The sequence below is a fragment of the Opisthocomus hoazin genome, chromosome 8 (genome assembly GCF_030867145.1).
Source record: "Opisthocomus hoazin isolate bOpiHoa1 chromosome 8, bOpiHoa1.hap1, whole genome shotgun sequence".
Lineage (NCBI taxonomy): Eukaryota > Metazoa > Chordata > Aves > Opisthocomiformes > Opisthocomidae > Opisthocomus > Opisthocomus hoazin.
Window position 1 is genome coordinate 40,252,380 of NC_134421.1, and position 26,264 is coordinate 40,278,643.

Consider the following 26,264-nt stretch of genomic DNA (forward strand, 5'->3'; position numbering starts at 1 on the left):
GATCAAAACCCTGGACCTCAGGAGGGCTGACTTTGCCCTCTTCAAGGAGCTACTGGGAGGAATCCCGTGGGCCAGGGCTCTCGAAGGCAGGGGGGTCCATGAGTGCTGGTCGCTTTTTAAACAACACTTCTTCCATGCACAGGAGCAATGCATCCCCCTGAGAAAGAAATTTAGCAAAGGAGGCAGGAGACCTGCATGGTTAAACAAGGAGCTTCTAGCGGAGATCAGGCAGAAGAGAAAGGTGCATGGAATGTGGAAAGAGGGACAGGCCACTTAGGAAGAGTACAGAAACGTAGTGAGAGCATGCAGGGATGCGACGAGGAAGGCCAAGGCTCACCTGGAATTGAAGCTGGCAAGGGATGTCAAAAACAACAAGAAGGGCTTCTTCAACTACATCAGCAGCAAAAGGAAGGCTAGGGACAACGTGGGGCCGCTGCTGAATGAGGCGGGTGTCCTGGTGACGGAGGATGCGGAGAAGGCAGAGCTACTGAATGCCTTCTTTGCTTCAGTCTTCAGTGCTAAGACTGGCCCTCAGGAATCCCAGGCCCCGGAGGGAAGAGATGAAGCCTACAAAGAGGACGACTTTCCCTTGGTCGAGGAGGACTGTGTGAGGGATCGCTTAAGCGATCTGGATGTCCACAAATCCATGGGCCCCGATGGAATGCACCCACGAGTGCTGAGGGAGCTGGCGGATGTCATTGCTGAGCCACTCTCCATCATCTTTGAGAGGTCCTGGAGGACAGGAGAGGTGCCCGAGGACTGGAGAAAGGCCAATGTCACTCCAGTCTTCAAAAAGGGCAAGAAGGAGGACCCAGGGAACTACAGGCCGGTCAGCCTCATCTCCATCCCGGGAAAGGTGATGGAGCAGCTTATCCTGGAGGCCATCATGAAGCAAGTGGAAGAAAAGAAGGTTATCAGGAGTAGTCAGCATGGATTCACCAAGGGGAAATCATGCCTGACCAATCTGATAGCTTTCTACGATGACATGACTGGCTGGGTAGACGAAGGGAGAGCCGTGGATGTTATCTACCTTGACTTCAGCAAGGCTTTCGACACAGTCTCCCATGATATCCTCCTGGGGAAGCTGAGGAAGTGTGGGCTGGATGAGTGGTCGGTGAAGTGGATAGAGAACTGGCTGAATGGCAGAACTCAGAGGGTTGTCATCAGCGGCGCTGAGTCTAGTTGGAGGCTGGTGACAAGTGGTGTCCCTCAGGGGTCAGTACTGGGCCCAGTCTTGTTTAACTTCTTCATCAACGACCTGGATGAAGAGTTAGAATGTACCCTCAGCAAGTTTGCTGATGACACCAAACTGGGAGGTGTGGTAGATACACCAGAAGGCTGTGCTGCCATTCAGCGTGACCTGGATAGGCTGGAAAGCTGGGCAGAGAGGAACCTGATGAGGTTCAACAAGGGCAAGTGCAGGGTCCTGCACCTGGGGAGGAACAACCTCATGCACCAGTACAGGCTTGGGGTGGACCTGCTGGAGAGCAGCTCTGCGGAGAGGGACCTGGGTGTCCTGGTGGACGACAGGTTAACCATGAGCCAGCAGTGTGCCCTGGCTGCCAAGAAAGCCAATGGGATCCTGGGGTGCATCAAGAAGAGTGTGGCCAGCAGGACAAGGGAGGTTCTCCTTCCCCTCTGCACTGCCCTGGTGAGGCCTCATCTGGAGTACTGTGTCCAGTTCTGGGCTCCCCAGTTCAAGAAGGATGAAGAGCTACTGGAGAGAGTCCAGCGGAGGGCTACAAGGATGGTGAGGGGACTGGAGCATCTCCACTACGAGGAGAGGTTGAGGGAACTGGGCTTGTTCAGCCTGAAGAAGAGAAGGCTGCGAGGGGACCTTATAAATGCCTACAAATATCTGAAGGGTGGGTGTCAGGAGGATGGGGCCAAGCTCTTTTCACTGGTGCCCAGTGACAGGACAAGGGGCAATGGGCACAAACTGAGGCACAGGAAGTTCCGTCTGAACATGAGGAGGAACTTCTTCCCTCTGAGGGTGATGGAGCACTGGAACAGGCTGCCCAGGGAGGTTGTGGAGTCTCCTTCTTTGGAGATATTCAAGACCCGCCTGGACAAGGTCCTGTGCAGCCTGCTGTAGGTGACCCTGCTTTGGCAGGGGGGTTGGACTAGATGACCCACAGAGGTCCCTTCCAACCCCTACTATTCTGTGATTCTGTGATTCTATGTGTGACTTCAAGCTCTGTGGTTATTCAGTAACAGTTTTAATTTCGTCACACTGTCACATGGTGTGCAGAAACAAATGTGGCAGATTCAGGAAATAAAAGCAGGCTCACATATTAAATATGCTGTCACTTTTTAGTAATTTAGCTAGTTTGAATGCTGCCAACACAAACCAGTTAATTTTTGTTGCTGTTTGAACAGGAAAATTTATTCATTGAAGGTGACTATTATGAAAGAGCAGTAAAAGCTTTTAGTCACAGAAATACTGTTGTAGCCTAGCACAAACGGCTTTGTTTAGCCTTCACCTATGGGTGGTTGACTAGCGATGTGATAGTCTGGCAACAGATCATGGCTCTGCCTGTCTTATGCCTTGCTGCCACGCAATATGCTCTGATATAGGGGGCTGTTCATGACTGGACGCTCTCTGGAGGGTGGAGTCATCAAGTATGTTGTATCTACACTTATTATGGGAACAGCTCCATGCATCAGTACAGGCTTGGGGTGGACCTGTTGGAGAGCAGCTCTATGGAGAGGGACCTGGGAGTGCTGGTGAATGACAGGTTGACCATGAGCCAGCAGTGTGCCCTGGCTGCTAAGAAGGCCAATGGGATCCTGGGGTGCATTAAGAGGAGTGTGGCTAGCAGATCGAGGGAGGTTCTCCTTCCCCTCTACACTGCCCTAGTGAGGCCTCATCTGGAGTACTCTGTACAGTTCTGGGCTCCCCAGTTCAAGAAAGATGAAGAGCTACTGGAGAGAGTCCAGTGGAGGGCTACGAGGATGGTGAGGGGACTGGAGCATCTCCCCTACGAGGAGGGGCTGAGGGAGCTGGGCTTGTTTAGCCTGAAGAAGAGAAGGCTGCGAGGGGACCTAATATATGCTTATAAATATCTGAAGGGTGGGTGTCAGGAGGATGGGGCCAGACTCTTTTCAGTGGTGCCCAGTGACAGGACAAGGGGCAATGGGCACAAACTGAGGCACAGGAAGTTCCGTCTGAACACGAGGAAGAACTTCTTCCCTCTGAGGGTGACGGAACACTGGAACAGGCTGCCCAGGGAGGTTGTGGAGTCTCCTTCTCTGGAGATATTCAAGACCCGCCTGGACGAGGTCCTGTGCAGCCTGCTGTAGGTGACCCTGCTTTGGCAGGGGGGTTGGACTAGATGACCCACAGAGGTCCCTTCCAACCCCTACCATTCTGTGATTCTGTGATTTCTTTCTCTGTAAAGACAGCAAGAACTAGATAAAACACCATTTATATTTTTATAAAAATATTCAGTAATATTTATATGTCTGGACAGCAATGCATTACACTTTTATATCTAGTAATGAGAGTCCAGTGTCAAAACTTAGGTAGAAACTGAAATGCGGGACTTCCCATGTGTAATGTAATTTGCTGTAATAGATTCTGCTGTGTACCTCTGACATGCATGGCACAAATGCAAGACATGGAGAGGGTGGGTAGAAGGAAGGGAGTTTCTGAGCAATTGCTTTAGCTGGAGTAACTCCTTGACCTCCTTGAATATTCGCCCTGTCTCTGGCCCAGCCAGTTCAGAAATGAGTATCAGTATTGCTTGAACATGTTCCTCATTCTGATGTGGCTTTGTCTAAACCATGGCTGAACTAAAAGCGTTGCTCATGGATTCATCCGGCTTTTACATAGCCACGTGGTTTCTTCTTGGATCTTAGATTCCAGCAGAAATAGATTCAGAAAAAGTCAAATTAGCTAACACTAATTCAGAATCCTGAGTCAAGAACCTGATCCAATGTGGAAGGATTGTTCTAGTTTATCAGTTGTCATTGTCTTTTATGCTCTCTTCCGTATTGGGGCATTCTGACTTCTTCCACTAGCTATCACTATATATTTGAGGATAGAAGACTTCTAGCAACATGCCTTTAAGTACATTTCTTTCAGGTTTTGATTCATTTTACACAACATAATTAAAATAAAACATATCTTGTAAATGCACTGTAGGGTGGTTGCAAGGAAGGCTCTGTTTATGATTTGAAGACAGAATTCTGGTTGATGCTTTCTGCAGTTTAGCAGCTATGGGCTGTTACACTTCATAGTGTCTGTCGATGGCTGCTGCCGCTGTCCGGTACAAAGCTTAAAGGCTATGTTGCTGGTTCCTGCAGTTGTCCAAAGCAATGTGAAGCAAGTAAACCTCAAATTCTAAAGGCTTGTACCACTCCAGGACACTTTCTCAGAAATATTACGCATGTTCAGAAGCTTTGATTCTTTGAACCTTTAAATCAGTCCAGAATTTTCATATCATGATATCCAAGTCAGAAAGGCGCTCTGAAGATTTACAGGGAGGATGGCTAGGAGCGCATCCTTTTGCCAGTAACTTGAATTCATTTGATCTGGAGGTCATTGAGAGACTCTGACAATGAGCTTTCTAGAATGTAGCTTACGTCTTCTGCCCTCTTAGTATTGTGCAAAATTTGTATTGAAACCCAAAGGAAATGGAGTGGGTTTATACCCAGTCTGTGCACCTTGAGGGACTCTGCCTTGTTTTCAAAGAGTATTGGTGTCGACTCTGAATGTAAATGAGGTTGGTGAATTTAGGAGAGTTTGTATAATATTTAAGTATTTCAAAATTTGAAACACTTGATTTCAAGATTTCATTGCCTAATTGGCGTGTGTCTAAGTACACTACCTCTTTTTTTGGTATACAGAAATTAAAATACAGATGTATATATTTTGATATATACATACTTATGTATTTATGAGTTAAATAATGCTTGAAGTAAATATAGCTGCTTATTTTAATGGAGTTGCACCACCAGTAGGTTTGGCCCATATATCTTGGACATTTTTCTTCTTGACTACTCTAGTTTCATTGGTGAAGGGATTGAGGCAATGATCCAAAACTTCATGAAAGAATAAATAAATTACAAGCTAAAAAGTGTGGAAACCATATGTCACATTGTATAATGTCAAGCAAAATTCCATAGCATTCTGACAGCTGAGTAAGAGTACTTTGTTCTTCTAGTATAGATTTTTATTGTATCCCTTCTTTCCACAGTGCATTATTGGGTTTTTGTGTTTAGTCCATGCAGTAAGACTTCTGCTTTATTGTATTAATTTTCATCAGAGCTGCGCAGGTTTTCCAACCCTAATGACAAGAAATTGTTTTTTACTTAAAGCATGAAAAGAGAGAGTATTACCAGTTCGCAAAGATACCGTAAGGTTTTAAAACTGAACCGTAATGACTAGATTTAACAATTTTGTGCTAGAAGAGTTGTAGAATAAAGTCTTAATTGAGTTCAAGAATGCTGCTTTGTTACTTTCAATACTAAGATATTTTCCGTTTGAACAGCATTCCCTGTATCCACGCGTTAGTATTCTTACCCAAGCAACCATCTGTTACCTGGCAGAAAGTTATGTGGGAATATAATCAAATCAACTGTTAGCTGGATAAATGGTTATGGTATAAATGGTTTATACAACAAATCTTCAGATGCATAGTGCAGATACATATGCAATCTTGCAAAGCTTTTATGCATAGCACCAATGTAAAATAGCTGTACTAGAGAATAAAATACTGTTTTTTAGCGGTACTTGCCTGGGAAATAATTGGACACACAGTAGCAAGTTAGGGGATTTGCAGTACCAAAGCCCTGGTCTGGTACTTGGGCAAAATGTATAAAGTGAACATAAGCTTTGTTTTACTCTTCCTTCTGCTGTTCAACAGGTGGCAACTCTTTTGCTCATCTAGTATGCTTTTCTTAGTGGAGGTTTTTTATGGTGCCTCCACTTCAAGGATTGTATTTGACTACTCACCGAAGCTTCCCCTTTTTATCTCATTTTTTGCAAGATTTTGGTGTTTGTCTCTTTGTTGAAGTCATATTTTCCTTTCTAGGCTCTTTTTTCTATGCCTCCTAGGCTGTTGCTGCACAACAGAAATCAAGTATAAGTTTCTCAAAATTCCCAATGCATATATATTTTTATTATGGTTTATACCTTTCATTTTATATATTTTCTTAAAGATTTTATGGAGTGTGAGAAGGAATTACACTGGAGGACTAATACAGGCCATTCGCATATGGGAAGACAATACCTTCCAGCTTCACCTAGTGAGGAAAGTTTGTTTGCATTTTTTGATTACAAGAATTTTGATATATTTAGGAGTTTCATTTTATGTTTGCTGCCTTGTAGGTTTTCAGTGCTTAGCAAACCCCTTGGGGAGCCAGGTAGCCAAACAGCAAGGTTCCTCCTTAGGCAGTTGGTGGTAGCAATTGATGTTACCTTGGAAGCTTTATATTTGATTAAGTCTTTCATTCTTGTGAGAGAGTGGATAGCAACTGAAATTTTATCAGAGACATTTTAACCGTGCCTGTCACAATGTGAAATGGATGTTTGTTTCTCATCCTTTCTTGATCCTTTAGAAAGAATGCATAGCTGGATTAGTGAATCCAGATTGTAAGTGAGTGTTACCTAAAGGTCGCTGTGGTAGTCTATTATCAGTAAATCTTCATGGCACATTTGAAATGAGATAGCTTACGGCGTGCATGTCTTATCTGAGCAGATGCAGCGGAGGAAGCTGCTGTAACTTGAAGGTAACAAGTATTGCCACAAAAGCAAACAGTTATGCCTTTGATCTGTACCATACTCAGTTTCACCTCAAACAATCAGTCTTTCTGAGGTGTTCTGGTTTCCTCATCTGACCAGTTTCACATATAGTCATTGTACAGCTTTGTTGCTAACCAGTACCGGTTACAGTTCAGAGCATAGCAAAGTTGAGGTCTGTCTTGAGGTTTTTATTTTCTGTTAGATTTTCTTGAAAACATCAACATTTGGAATTTTATTGAAATATTAATGGAAGAGGATTTATACTCTCTAGTGTGAGTTAGTTGTAGTGCAGTCATTAGCACTTTGTTTTCTTATATTTGTTTTCTTAGCATGCTCTTTTACTGCACATTAATATGATGAGTTGAGATAGGACGCATCCAGTTCTTTTCAAAGTTAAGACTTCTGAAGAGTGTGTCCTAAAACTTTACCATATACTAGTTGTGAAGTCAGATAACTGTAGAATTCTTTTCTTAATTACTTTACAGTTTTTAAAGATACTTCCTGTAATTAGAGACCTAAGATTAAAAGTGGACAGACACAACTTCCCAAGAATAGTACTTGTTCAGAGTGCTTTTATGCCGTTCTAACACTGTTAAAAGAACAAAACACTGACAACAGACTAGTCATGTCAATTGTACTTTGTTGTTAGTCAAGAATTTGAGTGCCACAGAGAAGTGTTTCACTAACTGTTCAAATTATATTAACAAAGAAGTCCCACAAAACTACAGTTTAAGAATGGTAGTTTTTCTGAGTTATTTGGGAACAGCCTAAATCTGATTGTGCCGAGGTGTCTTTATGGTCAGTGATATAGGCAAGATTTGACCCTTACAGAGGATAATTATATTTTGTCTCAAATGATGAAACAGATTATTTTTTTTTTCCTCACTCTTAGGGTTTTTATGTAATTTCATAAGCATTACTTGTGATTTCAGAGAAAATAGGCATAAAAAGAGTGAACCAGCTTGTCTTCTAAGTTGCCTTGAAGTGTCACAAATATCTTACTGCTATTACTTACCGCCCTTCAGACATGTAATGTAGTGGTCTTTGAAGTGGCTGTTTTTCTAGTTCTTCAGTTTTCTTTTTAGTTGCTCCAGAATAATTTCAGTGTAATTCTGTCTTTGCACTAGTGGAAGAAATCTATTATTACTTTTAATGAATATAAATTTATTTTTTAAGAATTGACCTCCCAGTCTCCTTCCGATATTGTTACTGTCAGGCATCCCATTGACTTCTGCAGGAGCAGAAGCAGCCCGGACTTGCAGAAGTAAAATATTTGTTTTCATTTTAATGCAAAAAAATCTTGCTTTGTGTGATAAGTGCCTTCATTCACTTTTTCTAATATGTAAAAAGTATTTATATCTTTAAAGATAATCTTTTATATTAAAAGGGAATTCAGAATGAACTTGGTTTTCAAAACCAGCTTCAGTCTTTTACCTCTACTTCTGCTGCTGCCTAATGTTGAACTTCAGAATACCTCATTACCAATACAGCATGTTTATTTAACATCCCACTGGCTGAAATCTTAATGTTAGCATATGCTATTCGTTTTTAAAACTTTGGAAATGGGGAGTGCCTTTTCAGAGATAACTGATAACATATGCCACTACCCAATTAATGTCATAAACCAGACTTGGGATAGTGAATTTCGTTTAGGATAATTCTTATAGAAGTGAAAGAAAATACTTGTTTCCAGAATAAAAAAACAAATATTTGTGTACTGTTTATCAAGTTTAGAGGAAATTTCTTCATTGTGGTGCTATGTTGCCTGTATAGCTTGAAATAATAAATAAGTTATAATGTACGTGTGATAATTTAATTTAATGACTGTGACTTGTGTCTGTGAAATACAGTTGCTTTTTAACCCTTCTTTTTTATGCATGTTGTGTGGCTTTGTGTTTATATTTAATGTGTGCTTTGTTAAGGAATGATAATGCTTAAAGTCCTTAAAAAAATAAAAAAGAAAAAAGGGGGGTAATGGGAACTAACCACTTTTGCTGAAAGTGTGCTTTTTTTACCAGTGAGTAACCTTTGTGTTGCAATGAGCTTCATATGATATTTTAGTGACATTGTTTTCGTGGGAGAAGCTCTTATACATCAACAGAAAGAAAATATATAAACATTGTCACTGACAAAAGCAGCAATTGATGCCATTGGACAACTGGACTGGAATAGGTAGTTGGCACATGGGTTTTAATGACAAAGCTTAAACATACTAGCTGTTGAATCTTTTTCTGGACCTATAATTTTATGGCCCAGTCCTGTTCCCACTTAGGCACTGACAAAGGACATAAAAAACTGAGGATCATAACATAATACTCAGCTCTTAATCTCAAAGACATAACATAATTTTTTATGTTTTTCCTAAAACACTTTTGCATGAGGAGGTTTGCAGAACTTTCACACACTTCATTTAGAAAGCGAACAAGTAAGAGGAACACAATCAAAGTAAAAAAAACCATGCCAGAATATAATGGAAGGTGGAAAAAAAGTGGGTGGTCCTTAATACCATTCCTAAATACGTACAGCCATTTAATGAGAATGAAAGGAGTGTGAAACTGCTAATGTATTTACTTCTTTTTTTGCACAGTTAGAACTTAGAGAAAAGCTGAAGGGTTCTGGGTGGTCAGATCCGTGTGAATATCATTCTGAGCTGCCTGTATAGATATGGCAGTTCTGAAAACCCCAGTCACAACTCATAAATATTGGTTCAAAGTGATTTTGAGACACAATTTAAAAAGCTATTAAATTATTGCCCAGGTGGCCAAGAAGGCCAACGACATCCTGGCTTCTATCAGGAATAGTGTGGCCAGCAGGAGCAGGGAGGTGATCGTGCCCCTGTACTCGGCACTGGTGAGGCCACACCTGGAGTACTGTGCTCAGTTTTGGGCCCCTCACTACAAGAAAGAAATTGAGGTGCTGGAGCGTGTCCAGAGAAGGGCAACAAGGCTGGTGAGGGGTCTAGAGCACAACTCTTACGAGAGTGGATGAAGGAGCTGGGGCTGTTTAGTCTGGAGAAGAGGAGGCTGAGGGGGGGACCTTATTGCTCTCTACAGCTACCTGAAAGGAGGTTGTAGTGAGGCAGGTGTTGGTATCTTCTCCCAGGTAATTAGCAATAGGACAAGAGGCAATGGCCTCAGGTTTCATCAGGAGAGGTTTAGATTGGATATTAGGAAAAATGTCTTTATTGAAAGAGTGGTCAGGCATGGGAATAGGCTGCCCAGGGAGGTGGTTGAGTCCCCATCCCTGGAGGTGTTCAAAAAAACATGTAGATGTGGCACTTCGGGATATGGTTTAGTAGGCATGGTGGTGTTGGGCGGATGGTTGGACTTGATGGCCTTAGAGGTCTTTTCCAATCTATGATTCTAAATAAATATTAAATTATTAGCATTTCCTAGCACTTATGAAGGTTAATACACAAATATTTTGGTTACCTGGCGTGGGTTAGGAAAGGAACAAAATGTTCTATAGTTCTCTATTACAGCAGTTTCTAGTCTTTTCTTTCAAAACTGGTAATTGTGGGAGACTGGCAGCTCCATTAGGACAGACCACTATATTGATCAGTATACGTGGTAGCATGCATCTATCTGTGGCCGTTTCGCTTCAGTGAGAGCAGGATCGGGCACTTAGATTTCCTGCTGTGTCAGTCCTGCAGAAGCTTGCATGCCTGCTCACATTTATGCACATGACTGTAGTGTTGAAAACATTGATCTGTAAGGAAATTGAAAATACACAGAAGAGTGGCTTAGGTCGAAAACAAAGTGGAATTCAACATGTGAAGGTAGGTAAAATGTTGTATTTCTGATTATCTAAAATATAAACATATCTTCATGCCCTATTAATATTTAAAATAAATTGTTATTTCTCTTAATTCTTTAGCTGATATGTAGTTAAATGCACAAATTCTTTAGCTGATATGTAGTTAAATGCACAGAGAGTTATATTTTTGTATGCTTCTAAGAAGTTTGAAAATTTTCTGGCAATATTCTGTCGTTTCAGTATATGTTGCTTTGTATTTCTAGTTTCCTTTAAAGTTCAAATACAAAAACTTAGTTTTTAATCAAATGAAAAAAAATGAAGTGGTGCTTTTTATAGAGCGGACAGACACACAGAGCTCATGTATTTGTTATGCCTTTAATTTCTGAGCTACTGTTTTGCTGCTGCTAACATGATTAAAGATGATAAATCAGAGATTGCAGTTGCTGGGATCCAGTGTTTCTTCTGCTCATGTTTAGGTTTTTGCACACTCAGCTAAAACTAATTGGTCTACCATTGTAAAACTGTATTACCTCTAGTTACTTTTGTAATTGGTTAATTGAAAAGACCCTATCTCTGAACATAAAAAGAGAAGAATCTGTGAAGTTTTAAATTGTGAGAAGTATATAAGCAATTGCTTTTTTTTGTGCAACCCCTTTGATAGGGCAAATGTTGCTTCCACACCAGAGATCCTCCATCATGTTAAAAATATGGTCCAAGTTTGAGTGTGAGAACCTGTGAATAAAATGTCACTCTCAAAGGGTAAACATTACTTTTCAGTGAGATTGCAGATTATGTCATTCCCATGCGTTTGTTCAGTTTTCCCCAGCTTCACAAGAGGCCTTCATATACTTGCTGAAAGGTGTTACTAGTTGTTACATGACTGTGGAATAAAGATGAGACTTGCTGAAGCCTGGTGAAGTCAGCAATGTGACATCTGCAGTGCTGTAATGGTTAAAGTGCCTGTACCAAATACTTTCTAGGAGGTATCGAAGGCAAAGAACAGGATTGCTGCTCAGCGTTATAAATTTGGCACAAATTTATGCTTGTAGATAAGATTTTCAGAAAGACCTAGTGAGGATCTAGGTCTATTCCTGTTTGCCACTGATTTCAGGAGAGGTAAGGCAGAATTCTCTGTTGGGGTTTTTTGTTTTTTTTTCTTTTTTTAATTTACCACTGTTTCTGTATTTTTAATTGTGATTTGCCTCAGACATCTGTCTGTTGTATATATTATTCAGCTGAAACATGACAAAAATTAGGTACACATACCAAATATGTTGTTGCAGGAATGCTGGCTGAGCAAAGTAGTTTATCTGTTCCCTCCTTCCCAGCAATTAATAAGCTGATCATACTTCTCACTCTTTCAATACATACTGTCACTAATTACAGTGATAATGTTGCTTGAATGAGGGCTGATGGTGAAGTTCGTAACAGAAGTACATGCAGACCCTTCAGTGACACTTAAGACCTGCACATGAGGTAGCAGGACCTGCCAAATGGCTGCTGAAAGGAGACAGAAATGCCTATTGTTCTTCTGGTTCTCGGGTGGTAACCAGGTGCCACGGATTCAAATCAAGAGCAAGTAAGGCAGGAAGAATAACTATACAATTCGATTTTTGCTGTAATGGAGAGATGAAATGGAACCAGTATAGGAAGTGTTAAATGAAATACCAAATGTGATATGTCATTACTGTTGAAGGAGAACGTATTAATCATCACCTCATGAAAGTGTGATTCTTTAAATTCTCAAGACTATCAAGCAGACATTAACAGAAACACAAAATATCTTCAATTAGCACAAGGCTTGTTTTTCATCTGACAGCTGCTGTCACGTAGCATTGTTTGCGTGCATGCCACTGGTAGATGGTTCTCTGTTACTGTTGTGTCTAATAGTGAGCTCTTCTTCCAGGGAAGCTGAAACCTGAAAGAAGGTAATATCTGGGGGACAGGTCATGACAACTGAGTCCGATTTTGGACTCTGACTGAACTATTCATGTTTGAGTCTGATAAAGCATGACATTCATTTTCTGTGAAGAATTTCCCTCTTTTTCTAAACTTTCTTGTATGTTTGCCACTGTTGTGTTCATCTTGTTTTATTTTTCTCTTCTACTGTGCCACACAGCCTTCTGTCAACACCCACAATAATGTCTTCATAATCCGTGTGAAATGGCTTTGCCACAATGTGGAATACAACATAAATGTTCTCTGATGCCTCAGATTATGCTCTTATGGAAAATAGGAAGATGATAGTGTCCTCCCTGTATGCCATGTTTACTTGTTCTTGTCCAAAATTTGAGTCACATTTGGTTCCTTGTTATGAAACTTAGACTTGAATATTGCATGAGCCCAGATTTTCCTTTTTGAATAGATTAGTATATTTTAGGCTTTACAGTGAACTTTTATGAAGAGCTTTTGTTCTATTTAATGGTCCTCAGTCCCCCTAAAGCTTGAGACTTTACCTGGCATCAGGAATTTTCACTTTTTATAGCAGCAGAGTGCTGGAGTCACCTCCAAACAAGTCAGACAATACTTCTCTTTTGAAAGAAAAAGGGTAGAACTTTGGAAACAAAATCTTGTCTCTTATAAGTGGTAAATTAATTTATTTCTTAAAATGAAGAGTAATAAGACTTCTAAATTTTTAGGAAAAAAAAAAAAGAAAATGCAGGAAGAGTAGTTCTGTAATATGGAAAGTATGATCAGTCAGTTACAGAAAAAATTTTTGGAACGTTTCTACTACCTCAAGTGGCCCCTGTGAAATACCGTTCTTTGGGCACTGGATAATTATCTGAGCACGCCCTTAAAAAGGACTTGGATATAACTCAATATCCACCAGGATCTAAAGATATAGGTGGTGTAAAAGCCAAAGACTACAATTGTTAAAATAATGTTGCAGCTGTTTCGGCAGTTCTGTTTTTCTTGTGTTACTGTAATAGCTAAAAGCTTGTTTGCAGATCTCATTGTGCAATGTGCTGTGTAGGTAAAACGAGGAGAGGATTGCTGATGGGAAAAGCTTACAGTCTCGTTACGAGATGTGTGTAGACAGGTTGGGAATACACGGCACAGTGGAGCCTGGCTGAGTCTCATGGTAGGTGGGGAGCTGAGCATGGTAACAGGCTGTTTTTCAGACGCTCTGTAGTTGGCATCAAACAGGATACCAGGCTTCAGGCAGTGATGAGCAGAGCGGTAGTGTTCATCGTGAGGGGGCAAGACACGACAGGGCTTTCAAAGGAAGACTCAGTCATCTGTTGTAGTTGTGCTAAGCTTGAGGTAATGGATAGTGCTTTGAGATGTTGGAGAGCTAGGCCAAGTCAAAAGACTTATTTACAAATCTAACTAGAATTAATAAATGAAACTCTCTGTGGATGATCATTAAGTGGCATTTGAAGAGTTCTGGTTTTGATTTTTCCAACAGCTGCAAAGAGTATGGTTGTTCATCTGCCATCCAGACAGACTGCTGTTTTGCTGAGATGTCTCCCTCATTAAGGCTATTGCCAGCTGCACAGGACAAAAAAATTCAGACCATGTGGTGGCAACTTTAAATGTTTAAATTCCTCTGTAGCATCATCAGTAGAGTTTGACTTCTGCAGACATGAAGTCATCTTACCTTCAGGATCTGTCCTGGTGCTTCTGACTTTAATATAATAGGAGGGTTTGTTTAGAATGTGTTTGTTTTAATCAAGATGTCTTTAAGAGGAATACGTTAACGCTTTCCCAGTAGATGCCATGTATATCCTCTCATAGCAGTTTTACCTTCCTGTTATCCACACCAATCCTAAAATCTGCCTTTAATCCTTGTTATTCTCCTCTCATTCCTACTTTTTCTATGTATGTATGTATATGTACATAGTTTTTCATTTATATCCAACTATTAAATAGATATTCTTCAGTATGCTTGGAAAACAGTTATTCAGTTTTCTGTTATCCTTCAGATGAAAGTTGAAACAAAACTATTATCTTAAAAAGACTCTGACAAAGGCTGCCTTTTCATGGAGTATACAGCACTCAGTCCTGTCAGAAAAGGCATGGCTACGGACAGTGGACAGGTTAGATGGCCTCCAAAGAGTCGCTGCTATCTCTCACTGTTCTCAGCTGCCCCATGCAGGCTAGCTGTTAGGTCGTACTGCAGTGCACTCCAGAGTCGCCTACGCCCACACTGGGACTGTTTTGGAGAGTCCTGGTGTTCACATCCATGGTACATATCTGGGAGTCCTGGAAACCAACATATGGGTGGTGGAAACTTGGTGTGGGCCTCCTGCTCACCCAGTTATGCAGCCAGAGTACATAGCCAGACCAAAAATGTAGAAGTGCTCCTTGGGCTGACCTTGGAGAAAAGGATTGCTGTCTGCTGTTGTTGCTGAGAGGAGTGAAGTTAATAAATTCTGCTGCAAGATGATGATACTTGCAGAATGTGTTCTGTGGTTTTCATGCCACGAGAGCAGTAGGTAAAGACAGTTGCTTTGTGTGAGAGCCATCCTCCCTGAACTTCACTGTTGGAGAGAACAGCTTCTGAAAGGCAAATTTACAAATTTCCCTCATGAAAAATAGTGAGGAAACTGACCTTTAACACTACTTTTCTTTACAATAATCTATCATGTATTCTACTCCAAATTTACCAATTTTTTATTAATTACAAGTAATTGAGGTGAAATTGTTGGGGAGGAAAAATGGTCTTCAAATCAAAGATTTTGAAGTAATGCTGTAAATAAGTTTAACTCAGAACAGTACCTTTACTTGAAAGCTATCTAAATACAGAAGAGCTGTTCTCATAAGTACTGTAATTTTGATGCAAACTGGTTTATGTATAAAAATAATATCAAGTGATACTTTCTGGATGAAGTTCAGCTCAATGTTAACTAGAAAAACATGATTGTTATCTGCAGATCTAAGTATAAATAACACGTGTTAAGTGTTGCAGTTGAAATTCTAGAGTATTTTTGGAGGATCCAGTCAGAGGGAGGAGGATGGCTTGCTTGATGTGTTAGAATAAAGAGGCTCTGAGAGTCTCAAGCCTACCTACATATCTACTCATAACAATATCCCTACAAGTCATAGCAATATTGTTGTTTATATTGGATGGAGAAGAACTTGGGGATAAAACTTCATTTTGGAGATTGTAACAAATTTTCTCAGTAGGTGAGAGAAGGTGGTTGTGGAATGGTGGGCCATCTAGGCTTAACAAGGAATGAGAAAGGACTTCAGGCAGCTCTAGCAAGTTCATGGAGGGTTCAGTCTTGGACAGCTAATCCAAATTTGTATTTCTGTAGATGCTAGTAGTTGGAACAGCTAAAAAAAGGTGCCTTTTTATGGCATAGAACTGGCAACCTGTACTGTGAAGTCTCACTGTAGACCTTGAAAACAGAATAACCACCTTATTTTTGACCTTTCTCTGCCTAAAGTCTGCGAAAGAACAGCAGTTAAACATCAAGATTACTTGTTTGGCTTAGAGAGGTGTGATTAGACCGTGCATGGCTGGGTCGTCTGAACGAGGTTTGGTTTTCAGATGTGCTGCAGTACCTCATGGCACGCTTTGCAAATGGTTTTGACAAGTCCGGCAGTAGGAATATGGAGATTTACCCTGTGTCACTGACCTCAGGGGACCATCTGTCAGTGATATGGGAGCCCACGCTGTGCTGTGGGCTGAATTTTGCAAAGTGTTTTGGGGATAATGTTTGTGTTGTGTGTTACTGAAACATGGGGAGTTCTAGTTCCTCACCTTTCACATTTTGATACAGGAGGGGTCAAGCAGATGCACGGGGTGCTATATTTCTTCATGCAAAGGCGGTAGGCAGGGAGGAATTTGCAGTAACTATGGAGGCTGTTTAGGAGCTTTCTACAAACAGACATCACTAAGCATCAGCTGGAGAGAAAGGGACCTGCTGGAATTCACTGGGTTTAGCTAGCTGTGCATTTAGCTATTAGAAGTACAGTCTTGCTTGATTTTAATAAAGAACAAAATGTTACTGAGCTTAGAGATCCAGCCAGACTGTGTGGTGGGAATGTCATCTAGGTAGTGTTTGGATCAGAGTGTAGCATTGCAGCCCTAGTGGGAATACAGTTCACACTTATAAGAGGGAGGTGCGTTTGTTATTAATTTACCTCAAAGGTCCCATGATGTTTGAAGTAAATATCACTGTGGAAAGTAGTTTTCACTCTATACCTTATCTTCCAAATGTCATCTAGAACTCTGCAAAGTGGGAAGGCCACAAAGAATGTGAACAAAGAATAGTAATACCGTGTATACGCTTTTTGTGTATATGCTTTTTCTCATGGCATATTTAACTCTAGTGCTTCAGTTGATATACAGCATACAGTCTTGGATACCTCCTCATAAAAAACACGCAGGCAGTTGAAGGATTCAGAGGACAGCAACACGAATGGTAAGAGACTTGAAAAAAAGGCTGAGGTAGCTGTTTCTCAAGACCAAGTCTATAGAAGAACCAGCTGAATGAGGTATTCTTCCAACACATAATCAGTAGTTATAAAGAGGTGAGTGTTTCTGAGTCTGCTGAGTATAGAATGAGAAGTAACCATCTCGTTTAACAGTAAGAGAGACTGTCATTAAATCCTAAGATGCTTTTTCTAACTATGGGGATGGTTATACAATGGGAAAATCCATGCTGGAGAGGCTATAGCATCCCTGTCATTGAAGATAAGACTGGCAAACTGCTGTTGCGAATCGCTCAGGTACAGCTGATCCAAACTCTGAGCAGAATGATGGACTGGATGAAGTCTTTGAGTCCTCCTTAGCCTTGCATTTCTCCCTTCCATTGCTATCGCTGCAAAAGTGCATTTAGAAATGTGACAAAGAAGACTTACAGACTGCTGCCACAAGGAGGACTTAATCAAATCAAGACATTTTCTGAACGCCAGAGGAATGTGATAGAACACTGAACTTTTGAAATGAAGCTTTACTCAATGAAGTGACTTAAAAATATCATCAGTGTAACTTCTGTAGTTAACATAGGTGTAGCTTAGATGTAACAGGACATCCTACACATACCTCTTGGAGTTTGATCCAGTCTTTCTCAGGAGTGATGGGATGTTTGGTGTTTTGTAACCATGGTCCTTTCTGAGTGCTTGAGCACTCAAGTGTTTGTTTTAGTGAAGAATTACTGACTCTGAATCAAAGAATTCAGTAGGACCTAATTACAGTCTGTGTCGCTTCTTGACAGTAGTCTACATAAAGTGAAGAACAAATTTTTGCATAATTTTAGCTGAAAAATGCCTGTTTCATGCTCAAGCATTGCAAAAACCCCTGGGGAGAGATGCAGCTAACAGAGGAGGCAGGCACAAGAAGGTAATTCTAATATGGCAAATGAAAAGTTGAAGTAACTCTCAACTAACTAACGCTCAAAGTAATGCTTTACTGATGTCTTTTGCAGTAGTGGTCCCAGTCTACTTCTAGCATAGGTTTAAAAGAGCCTGAACAGACTTTTGGGCCAACCACAGATCATCAAAATGCAGCTTGGGAAACAACTCAAGCAACTACTGTGTTTAACCCTGTAGGTTTGTAGTTATTGCGATCCACTATATAAATTTGTCATTTTTTTAAACTGGTCTTCCTGTTGCATCACAGAAGTGCCTGACACACAAACCCCCCCCCCCAAAAAAAAAAAAAAAAGGCAAGAAAATACTTTTTAACATTTTTAATATGTGTTATCCCATGTCAGGGCTACTGTTGCCGTTTAACCCCTGTCAGCAGTTAAGCCCGACACAGCCCCTCGCTCACTCACTCCCCCCATGATGGGATGGGGGAGACAATCAGAAGGGTAGAAGTGAAAAAACCCATGGGTTGAGATAAAGACATGTTAATAGAGAAAGCAAAAGCCACACACACAAGCAAAGCAAAATAAGGAATTAATTTATTATCTCCCATGGGCAAGCAGGTGTTCAGCCGTCTCCAGGAAAGCAGGGCTCCATCACATGTAACAGTTACTTGGAAAGACAGAAGCCAGAACTCCAAACATCCTCCTTCCTTCTTCCCCACAGCTTTTATTGCTGAACACAATGCCATATGGTTGGGGACATCCCTTTGGTCAGTTGGGGTCAGCTGTCCCAGCTGTGTCCCCTCCTAACCTCTTGCCCACCCACAGCCTGCTCACTGACGGGCAGTGAGCAGAAGCAGAAAAGGCCTTGATGCTGTACAAGCACTGTTTGAAAAAGAACTAAAATACCCACATGTTATCAACACTGTTTTAGTCACAAATCCAAAGCCTTATGCTATACTAGATACTGTGAAGAAAATTAACTCCATCCCAACCAAAACCAGTACAGTTACAGAACTGCTTTTAGTCAGTCATTTATATTTTAAGTTGCTGTATATCTAATACAAATACGAAGAGAAGCTATTATATGCTTTCCATTTACTGGTCTGTTTTTCAGTATCCAGAAGTTCACTGAGCTACCAGCTAAGCTATCCAAAACACTCCCTTGAAAGGAAAGGTTAAGAAAATTTAGAATAAAATCCACCGAATAATCCAAGGTCTTCAACTTTTCAATGAAATGATAACAATGGCAAAAGAATCAAAAAGCTTTTAGTGGAACTCTGCATGTCAGCTGCAGAAAGAGCCTTAATTTGGTAGGAACTGATGATGGCATGCCTGTCTGAGAGTCCGACTGTGCCACAGAAAGCACCAGGAGTTCTCTCAGGCTGATCCTTGCAGAACTTTATTACTATGAAAAAAAGCCTAACAGATGAATCCTAGTTACCAGCATTATGGAATGACTTTGAACAACAGTAATCAAGTCCAGCTCTTTACTGTAGTTTTATGTTGTTAAAAGAAGCTGACATATGGGAAATATTACTTTAGCCAATGTTGAGACAAGTGCTAGAATTTCTGTGTAAAATGGCTGCAGCATGGTTTTTTCAACTTGCATTTTTTTTAAAGAAATGTTCCTATTTCTTTTGAGATTTTAAGTTTTTACAGAATTTTTTTTTCTGCACATGCAATCTGCGGAAAATATATGGAAAATGTACTCTCCATAAGCCTCCAATTGTGTGGAATACAAGTCAAGGCACTTTATAGATGTATTAAGCCATAAGGATCACATTGTTCTTGACCATGTTCAAGTTTGAATGGAAAGAGGTCAAGCAGCAAGAGACTTAAAAGCAGCTGTACTTTCCCCAATCAGGAGAGTTAAGCCTTGGGAAGATCACTCCCAGAGCATCTCCCAGAACACAGTGGGCACCAACCAGTGAGAGGACCATACTCCACAGAGAGCCTGTAATAACACATTAGGAGCTCCAAGAAGGAACACAGGCTTATGAAGGGCAAAATCCAGCGCCGTAAGAAATACGCTGTGGGCCAGATGCCCTAAAAGGACCTGAGTAGCTTCAAGAGCGTAGAACAAGGCCTCGCTCCTGCACAAGTGAGAATTTGATGCTTCTTACTGATAAGAAGCTGAAAGGGAGCTAGTCAGGCAGGTGTCTTAGGTCAGCATGTGCAATATGCAGATCTCTAAGGAAAACACTGACGGTGGGGATAGAGGTCAGTGCAAGACACCTCCCTCTAAGCCGTATTGAGATGCCTTTAGCCACCTGGGAGTCCCACTTGGGGATCTTCTATGGAACCTCTATTTTTCATTCAAAGAACTGCACAGGAGCTATGCTGTGCCCTCACAGAAAAGTTAAGAGGCGCCCCCCACTTTATGTTGATTAAAGCTTTTGATTCAGCAGTTGAGAGACCTGGTTTCCTTTCTTTAGTGTTCGTGCTTTGTGCTGGAGGACAGGCAACCCTTATCTACTGGTCTGGAGTCTCCAGTGAGAAGCTGTATTGGACTGGAATAGTCTTAATTTCTCTTGCTGATGATGGGTCACTACCTGGTAAATAACATAGCTGACTGTGCCTGCATCTGATACCAAGGCATCCTGGAAGAAAACTGTCCCTTTGAGAACTATTTTTCTATATTATCTAAGGAATGAAGCCAGAATGTGTCCAATTTCAGGAGAATACTGTACTTACAGAGTAGTATACTCTCTTGAGCTTCTCATTGATGATCCTGAATCATCTACAACCAGGGTGAGTGCTTTAGCTTTTTCATGTGTTGAAGCAAAAAGATTAGGAGCAGTTCTCTTTCTTTGGTTATGCTAAATGTCATCTATTACTGCATTTGGTAATGTGCCTCATCCACCCGCTGTGGGCTCAGCGTACTCTCAGAGCAATTGCTGTCTCTTAACTTTTGAGTGGGAACAGGAAAGCCTGCTCTCAGGATGCTGGTCGTCCTTGTGGGCACGCAAAGCGTTGAGCTGGTCAGTCTGTTAAAAGGATTGTGCATGCTTGTAGAAAGAAACTGTTCAGCACCAAAAGAACTTTTTAAGGTCTTTGACTGTGGTTCAAGGCAACCTAGGTGCTTCTGTAACTGATATCTATGCAAGGTTTTAACAGTAATAACCCTGGAATTAGTTGCCTAAATTTTGTCAAGATCCCATTGAAATTGTAAAGGGTCTGATCCTTAGAGATATTTAGGTTTCTCTTCCTTACACTGATTTTGGTGGGAGATGCTCTCTGCAGCAGATAGAAGAATCTGGCGCTGTGGAACCACGCTGAAGTGGGCAGGAGCTGCTCCACACAATTCCAGAAGAAGCAGTACCACAAGCACCTGATTCAAGAAAAGCTTCTTGGAGGCACTTCTTAGTCTGGTGATTTACTTATTTTTAAGTTTGGGCAATCATAATTAAGCAGAGGTTTACAGCTGCTTAATGTCTGGGGTGGTCTTAGCTTTTGAAAGTATCACGATCTTTCATTCCTTCAGTGAAACAACAAACACCCATTAACCTAATGAATTACACTTCAGTCTTCTTTCATGACTTAAAATTAAAAAAAAAAAAACACCAAACCCCCAAAAAAATAACAACAAACAACTCCCACAACAACTTTAGAAGCTCGTAAGTCAAAAGCCGCAATGTTAGGACTCTAGTGAATTACCTCTTGCGCATTTAGGTTTCTTTTTCAATGTGAGATCTATTCAGCAAAAGGTTTGGGTTCATCGAAACAAAGGATCAGATCTGTAACCTGATGAATATGTGAAAGAGTAAGATAGCAAATCTATATACAGAAATGCTGTCTTCGTATTTCTGGGAAACTTAACACTTTGTAAGGATTTAATGCATTTAAGATTTTTCAACATAGTCCCAACCTGTTGAACATGTCTTTTCAAACTGTTAAAGAGAACATTAGATTAACGTGGAAAGAAAAAACTCTCTGGAAAAAGTTATTTAAATGTGAATATTTCCTTGTATGAGGTGGTAACATTCTGTAACATATTGTCTGTTACGGGGGAGGGGGGGGTGTTAGGAATCAGATAACATTATCCAAAGTTGCATTGCTGGAAAGTTAAATTATATTCCTTATAATTAAGTGTATTTTTAAAAATACAAAACCAGTTTTAAAATAATTAAAAATAATTTCTACCTACAGATTTTAAGTACCTTTCATTTGTGTTTCTGCATTTAGCATTAAGATAACAATAGGTTTCAGCTAGCTTGAGTCATCAAAGCTAAACAGTAGTTGAGTGAAAGAATGTCTTAAGTAGTAGTTGAAATAACTGTTCATAAAGCCTCTGTTATTCTTAATATCCAAACTGATATTTTCCTTTCTGAACTCAGCTTCCCATCTAATATGATTGAAAGCAAATGTGGATTCTCTTAATTCCTGTATAAGTATACTCTAATTACAAAATTCAGTGGAACATCTTTATGAAAGAGAACTGCACATAATCTCTTTATACAGGCTTTGCTCTGTAACTACTAAAAATATCATATAATAAACTAAATTAACACACAAATCTTCCATTTCTTTCTTTAGAAGAAAGAATAGTACAAACTATAGAGATTAAAATAGGTCATTGAAATGTAAAAGAGATGTAACTCAGGTGAGTTTGGACCAATGAAGAGAGGAAAAAAAAAAACCCCGGACCAAATTCCAACCTGTGTAGAAGTAAGCATGCAATGTTGTATCTAGTGGGTTGAGGTAATGTTGGAAGATCTTTGGAAGACTGAAGTGCAGGATAAGACATTTCTATTGCTGTTAGCAGCCATTAGCCCCATACAATAAACCTTATTTTTGTTGAATAAAAGATATGTGCATGAGCTGTATAAACAAATGTGTATATATCTACTGAAAAGTGTTGTCTTAATACTTGAAGTTGAGGGCAAGACGAAATTAAAGAGTGAGATTACTCTGTGCTGTGGTAACCTCACCTCCCGAAGCAGAGACTGCTCAGGACACCTTCTCTGGCTGCAGCTCCCGGTCTGCAATGCCCTCTGCTCCCAGAGCAGAAGGGCTCTGGCCGCCAGCCCTCCGCAGCCTCCTTTGTTCTTTCAGACGGGAAAGCCTTGTAGGAAGGAGAGGCAGGTGGTGGTTTCCTTGCACATGTTAGGAGAACATTAAGAAGTTCTGGGCTGCACTTCACTTGCATGCTACTGGAGAATGAAAAGGAAGAATCTTCAGAGTTTAGGGGTCCTTTATGTCTACGTTTTATGATTGACATTCCTGGACAACAGCTTTAAGGGAGGGTAGAACCCATTATGAAGATATCATCATTTTAATTTTCACGCATACATGTTGTCTTGCCTGCTTTGATAATTAAATCTTCTGAATTCAGAGCTAAGTTTTCTGAAAGGCTTTTATAACAATATGGTTTGCAGAGTTTTAAGTTTTCTGACCTATGTTATTAATAAATAAAAGTTTCAGGTAATTTTTGTTGTCTTCCTGTCTTAAAGTAGTTCCTAAATTAATGAAAAATAAATTGTAAACTTACATGAATAATATTTTAAATGATAAATTGAAAGGTTTTGCTGAGAGCAAAATTATTTAGTTTAGAAAAAAAAATTCTTATTTACTGTAATTTTATAGTAGATGTCTAAAAGGCAGGCTGTGACCAAAGCAGTACTCTTACCCTTTTACAAATATTATTATAGTTGCATAAAAGAAATTTGTTACCCATTGTCTTGAGTGATAAATTAAATTTATTGCTTTATTGTGCAAAGATGTAATTTTAAACCTATTGGCGATTTCAATTAAACCTTTAAGATTACACATATAAATGCTTAAGGGCACATAGGAATCCCTGTTCTATTGAGGACAAGTGAGTCAAATGAGATTCTGTTTAACAAAGTGTAGTTATTGTGAAAAATATTTCTTACCTGGCAGGTTAATTTATCATAGTTTCCTGTTCTATATTTTAAAGACTTTTCTCCAGCTGTTGTTCTCAAGCAAATACTTGCCACATTTGGTACTGAAAGCTGTATGATCTGGACTTTATTTCCTGTAAACAGAAGATATGTGTATTTAGAAGTGTGTGGTTAAGTTAGCGTGTGATGCTAGTGACAGATGCAACATAAGAGGAAGAGAAATATCTTCAGTGCTTTTGAAGAAACTCTATATTTAAATCTTTTTTTCCACATCCAGTTAGAAATTAAATTTTGGTTTGAATATTAATTCTCTACCTGATTGCATAGGAAGTGTATGCCCAAGTGTAAAATAAAGTATGGAGGGAATCCTAGCACAAACTATGCATGTTCTCTTCCCAGACAGAAAAGAAACTGTCTCCATTCATCAAAGCTTTTTGACAGGATGGTAGAAAATAGGAAGATTAATTACAGGATTTTATGTTCTTAAAAAAAAAAAGAAAAAAGTAAGTGCCTACATTCACAGTGCCCATGGTTGATGATGTCAGCTGAGTAGCCACCTAATTTGGAAGTGCTACAGATGTTTGTTGTTTGACTGAAAGTTCCCAAGGCCCTGCAGCTCTGCGCTGCAGGCTAATAGGACAGCCTTGATTTGAAGAACTGAATTCAAAGCTCGCTGAAGTCTCACAGCAGTCCAGCAATTTAGCAGAGGACTGGCCCTTTCTCCACAAGAGGCCGATTTGTCAGACATGCTTTAATCATGGCTGGTGCGTGCAGCCAGGGTGGGTTTCACAAAAGCTGTCAGCAGCTGTGTCGGTTTTACCTTGGAGGGAGGGAGGGAGCAGGGTCTGAGAGCCAGCCGTGTGTATCGTAGCAACTTTCTGTAGGAAACGGAACACTGGCGTGGTGGGGAAAGGCCATGCCTCCATGGAGTGCACCATAACCTGTAGCGTCTACTCCGTTCCTCTTCTCTTGCCTCTTTGTCGTGTAGAGCAAGGTACCCAAAGCTTGTGAAAGGGAGGTGCCAGAGCAGGTGCGACTTCGTAGCCTAATAGCTGGAAACCTGCATACCTAAGATTTTTGCATTTTCCTTTCTTTAATGCTTATGACAAGCATCATGTTTGCATGAAAATAGCAATATACGTACTGGAAACAGAAGGGTGCTAGAGCATGTTCTTGTGAGATCATATTGTCAAGATGCCTCCTGCGTGGGTAAGGATGGCTGAGCTCAGGTATTTGTCGGTGACGACACCAACGAATGGACAAGAGGTGAGAGATGTTTGGTGTCTGAGCAGTAACACTCTGTAAGAGAGGGCCCACTCAGAAATTTCAGATGTGTGCAGTAGAGGTTGTGTCACACTACAGAAACTTATTCCTGTAATCACAGAGTCCATTTTGGGCAAGGCCACAGCTTCTGCTGGTTTTCTTATTACTCTTTGAGATTTTTAGTAAAGTAATGAAATACACTTCTCTTTCCAGTGTTCTGTTTCCTGTGGAAAGGGTTTGAAGTTTCGTGATGTGCATTGTTTTAATAGCTTCCAAGCTAAAATAGAAGAAGGAAACTGCAGACATTTGAAAAAACCACGGACGTACAAAATATGTAGAGCTGGAAGATGTCCTGCTTGGAAGGCCAGCAGATGGAAAGAGGTATGTAAGATCTGCTAGAATTATGTTCTCTATAAAACTACAAGATGAGATCATATTCATGATACACTGTTTCAATGGAAATAATTGTCAGGAACTTTGTTTATATGCACATCGCAGAGATCTACAAATTCGCAAGTCGTGCATTATATTTTCTTTTTCTGTCTTTTAAGAGTATTTAAAAGTAAATATCTGTGCAAACTGAAAATGTTTGGTAATCTGAACCTCGGACTGAATAGGTACTTAGGACTTGCCTCAATTTCCCTTCTAAATTCAAAAAAACTTCTTACCTTCAGTGAGGAATTCAGGAATATCACAGCAATTGCTGTCATAGTCTGAATATTGAAGTGAAGCCAGGTTTGTGGGAGAAGGACAAGGAAAAGGGCTTGTGGACATAAATACTGGCATTTTCCAGGCCAGATGTTTGGTCTTGTGGAAGATCTCTCACCTTATTGTGAAATTGTGCATAGCTGAGCACCTGGCAATATTTTGCATTTCCCTTGCTCGAAATATAATTCCCCACATCGCTAAAGTTACGTTACCACTCTCCACAATTTGGCTGCACTTGACAGAGCAGTATCTATTTTGTGATTAGGCTTGAAACTTTAGCTAGGCTTTGCGACCTAATCCTGCTTCTGACTGGGGTGAAAGGGGGCTGTCCATCTCAGCAGACCTTAGTGTTGCAGTGAAATACCTTTGGCCAGGAAGGAGGACAAGAGGCATGTGGCAGGAAGGATCTGAATCTCTTTAAGCTCCTCAGGATTCAAAATCCTTAGTACTACCTGCGAAAGAGAAGTATCCTCAAAAGACTGCACCATTTGCACGATTTTCCTAACCTGAAATACTGAGTGGTTTTTCTTCCATTTTAATATTTACATTTTAAAACAACAGACAAGACTGTCAGTCTCTAGTTAAAGGAATAAAGTAAACTCAGAACTTAAGCTGTTCGGTCTTTCAAAAATGTAAACGTTTTCCTTGTGTATGCCTATA

At 40.4% G+C, this 26,264-nt stretch overlaps 1 protein-coding gene across 6 annotated transcripts in view; it reads left to right on the forward strand.

The window, feature by feature from the left end:
* ADAMTS20 (ADAM metallopeptidase with thrombospondin type 1 motif 20) overlaps positions 1-26,264 on the forward strand; it is a 112,038-nt gene that overhangs the window by 72,857 nt on the left and 12,917 nt on the right. For all 6 annotated transcript variants that reach the window (XM_075428136.1, XM_075428139.1, XM_075428141.1 and 3 more), the window contains exon 29: positions 25,110-25,277. In XM_075428136.1, coding sequence (XP_075284251.1) covers positions 25,110-25,277 — 168 coding nt within the window. The remainder of the gene's footprint in view (positions 1-25,109; positions 25,278-26,264) is intronic.